The sequence below is a fragment of the Galeopterus variegatus genome, unplaced genomic scaffold (genome assembly GCF_000696425.1).
Source record: "Galeopterus variegatus unplaced genomic scaffold, G_variegatus-3.0.2 Scaffold9018, whole genome shotgun sequence".
In the NCBI taxonomy this organism is placed as follows: domain Eukaryota; kingdom Metazoa; phylum Chordata; class Mammalia; order Dermoptera; family Cynocephalidae; genus Galeopterus; species Galeopterus variegatus.
Genome location: NW_007735129.1, coordinates 35295 through 39093, shown reverse-complemented (window position 1 = coordinate 39093; position 3799 = coordinate 35295). Strand labels below are relative to the sequence as shown.

At 39.6% G+C, this 3799-nt stretch overlaps 1 protein-coding gene across 1 annotated transcript; it reads left to right on the top strand.

Moving 5' to 3' along the window:
• Positions 1-1172: 1172 nt before the first annotated feature.
• Positions 1173-3497, top strand: LOC103608960 (beta-defensin 129-like). The gene is made up of 2 exons (XM_008593345.1): positions 1173-1230; positions 2946-3497. The coding sequence occupies exons 1-2, from the start codon at positions 1173-1175 to the stop codon at positions 3389-3391; spliced, it is 504 nt and encodes a 167-aa protein (XP_008591567.1). The 3' UTR covers positions 3392-3497.
• The last annotated feature ends 302 nt before the right edge of the window (positions 3498-3799 follow it).

Here is a 3799-nt window from a genome sequence, read left to right as displayed (position 1 = left end):
TATTGATGAATTCATTCCATACACACATGCAACATACTTAATTTTTCATAACTTTCCAATCTTTTGTTAACTCAACCTTTTGTTCCATAATAACTGTGCCTCTCTTCTTACTGGCACTCTCAATACCCATATTGCTTTTGGGCTAACAAGACATAATGGGGTGAATAATGTTATTTTTACATATCTTAAGACACCACAGACCAGTGAAAATGTGATATTCACGACTAACTGGTCGCACAGGGCTGCTAATTCCATCTATTAGTGTCAAAGTAAGTAAATATGCCTTAGCTTGATTATTCTGTTTTGGTCATAGAAGTAAAACTTACATTTCATAGTTGAAAGTTCATAAAAGGAACTGTTTTTATTTTTTTAAAAAAGCATAGTTTAAACAAAACAGAGGAAACTGTTGGAAAGATACTACAGTAGTTAATGAAATCCAAGGAAGGCTTGAACTTCAGAAGGAGAGGAACCAAGGAAGCTCTTAGAACTTGAACAACTAATGATACTCAGAGCCAACGATCTTCAAAATCTGAGTTTTTAGAAAAAGTTACAAATTAGCCGGGGAAAGCATCTGACTGGTAGGGTTGATACCTCTATGCTATGTCCAAGAAATCAGAGCAACATACTATAAAATTCCTGCTTGTAGAGGATGTGGGAAACATTGTAAACTCAAAAGTTAAGGTTATGCCGAGAACTGCCTCCCACAACTTATTAACACACATATGCTGAGTTCATAATGTTGATTCAGTCCTCATGCTGGCCACTGGAGACAGCAGTACCAGCCAGATAGAGTCTTGGATCCAACTCTTCTGATTCTCACACACTAGGTGCCAATCTTAGGCATAACTGGGCTGACAAACAGTAAGTCAAATATATAACCTTACCCACCTCCAACCTTCAAAAGAAGAGGTGTAAAGGGCTTGCTCTTCCTTTCCTATCTTATATATCTTATGTTTCCACCTAGGATCAAGAGCAGGAAATTTGTTGCATAGAGGTGTTCAGGAAAGGCTGTTATCAAAAAAAATCAGAGAAAACACAACTACTGTGAGCAGCACACAAACCTGCTTTAGCTGCACTTCACTGCTCATGGCCTAAGGCCATGAAGAGGCCAATAAAGGCTGGTGCTCAAGAACACCAACCCAGATCCAAGACTTCCTCTCTGGTACCCAGACATGAAGCTCCTTTTTCCTATCTTTGCCATCCTCATGCTTCAGTACCAGGTGAATACAGGTAATGTGGACTCCTGGGGTTGAGAGGTCAGTGTGAGGCAGCAGGAATTTGGCTGCCCATAACAATGAAAACCCAAAGAGATTCTGAAAGATGAGATGCTCAAAGAGATGGCTGAAGAGCTTATTCATTGTCTCAGTCATGCACCATCCCCACGTATCGTCAGAGGCCCCAACCCCCAGACTATGTCCAGTGGAAACACCCAGGGAGCTACAAGGAAAACTGTGATTTTTTGTGTACTCAGAAACCATGAGACATATGATGCCACCTTCCTTCCCTGAACATCATCCTGAGACTCAGCCCAGGTCTACCTCATTTTAGTGCTATTTATAATTTAAACTGTCTCTTGAAGCAAAGGTTCTTATTATTCTGTACTTTGGTGTATGATGGAGGAAGTCCTTACCCTTAAGAACAACAACAACAAAAAATCCCCTCTTAGGGTCTTGTAAACAGGTCTATGTTCTCTATCTCAATTTTTTCAGTTTTTAGAGTCTTATCCCTTCCCTCATCCTCTGTCTTCCTGGAAACTCCCAACCAGCATAAGGGCATCTAGGAACACATTATGGCAAAAGGCTGATCCAGAGAATTGCCATTGTTTTCGGAAAAGAAGAGAGATGCATTGAGACTTGTTTCAGAAGACAAGAATCACCCAGATGTGTTGAATAATTAGCAATGGGTCGAGGAAGGAAAAGTGAGAGTCAAAGATGTTTCTAATGTTTTTATTTGGGACCCCAGAAGAAGGGTAGTAGCACAAGCAAGTTTGGCTGGGTTGTCTCGGGTAAAGTTACTTAACCACTTTGAGCTTCAAATTCCACGTAAGTATAATGGGGTTGATCATGCAGCTGCTTCCAATACAAAAATTTTTTTGTTTTGTATTTGGTGAGAAAACAATGTGGAAATGTATGTGAATGTGTTATGAAAATTATTTGATGCTTGCAGAAATCTCTGGTAATTTATGGAAATAGGCTGAATTGTTAAGGTGGGTGAGGGAGAAAAACTTTCTTGATTCCAAAAAAAAGGTAAGATGTCAAGATGGAAAAATCAACCAGTAGATGAAGATGGGGTACTAAGCTAAGCAAAGAATTTAGAATTATACTCATATATAACAATACAGAAGTTATCTTGATAGAGATGAGGTTAAAGCTATGATAATGAAGAAGACCTCTGAGAGACAGAGTGTCCAGAGAGGCTGAAAGTGATAGAACACCTCGCCCCAGCAATCACTAGTGTAGTAATTGTCAGGGAGGGAGAAGTCAAGAACCGACAGGTTTGGCAAAAAGACAGCATTTCTGAAAATCCTAATGCTTCTCTTTTAAAATTCTTCCTTAGATTAGTTTTATGGCAGATTTCACTATCATTGATATTTCCTAGGAGTTTGGGGATGGGATAGCAATGCCCTACAAGTGTCTAAGACGCTAAGTTGGGAGGCCTAAAATCCTACTCCAAAAGCAAATAATTGGGATCCCTATTCTATCCTCTGTGTGTCTTAGCTTTTTATAGTTACCCACAAAGGAAGATACACAGGAGATTTATTCTGGATTACAATGGTGTACAGGCACTCTGTTGTCCTGCCCAGGTGACTCCTTCAACATCCCTAAACACTGGACTTAAAATTTGATATTAATAAATTCCTTCTTACTCTATTCATCTCTCTCAAGCAGTTTTATCATCTCTAGCTATTAACCTTGGCCAAATGGTTTTCTCTTTTCTTTGTGTAGAATTTTTTGGTCTGAGAAGATGTTTAATGGGTTTGGGGAAATGCAAGGACCAGTGCACTGTGGATGAAAGAGAAATACAGGAATGCAAGAAGAGAAAATGTTGTATTGGACCAAAAATAGTCCAACTGATAAAAAAGTACCTGCAATATGAAATACCCCAAATACTTGGCGAAGATGCCCAAGAAATACTAAAAATTGCCAAGAATTCTAGTGGTATTTTAGAAACAAAATATATTTTATCCATTCTCCCCAAAGTCAAAAATGCCAGCCCTTTGGACAACACCAATTCTGTCATCAACCCAAATATCACCTCTATGAACACCACCACCAACAATACCGTGACCCCAGGACATATCACATATATTGCTACTTCTACCAAGAATGACACCAAAAAAAGCAGAGATTCTGTGACTGCCTCCCCGCCACCAGCACCACTTCCACCGTAGACACTGCCGATACCACCACCGGAGCTGGAGGAAGCAGATGAGCAGTGAAGTGGGTCTTTCCCTTAAAACACGAAGATCTATATTCACTACCTATAAAATGAGACATAGAACTGTTTCCTCTGTCATCATTCAATAAATACCGTTGAAACACCTACAGTTGTATAATTTCATCATTCTCAGAGAAGCCTCACAGAGGAGGAAGAGTTAGGAAGGGATGGAATTTTAAGATTAGATGCCCAGGAGAAAGGAAACACTAGTAATGGTGACTACAGCATTGTTTGGCCCATGGATGGCCAGTTTAGACCTCTGTAAGAAATATTTATAGCTCTCATTTCCAGGAGCAGCAGAAAAGAAAGCATCAGGAGACATATTTTCTTTTCTCATAGATTTGGGGCTGGAGAGTAGTGG

Excerpts from the sequence above, each read along its gene's own strand:
- LOC103608960 (XM_008593345.1), top strand. The coding sequence starts at position 1,173 with ATGAAGCTCCTTTTTCCTATCTTTGCCATCCTCATGCTTCAGTACCAG. Across the intron at positions 1,231-2,945 it reads TCAGTACCAGGTGAATACAG|AATTTTTTGGTCTGAGAAGA; the intron begins GTAATGTGGACT and ends TTCTTTGTGTAG.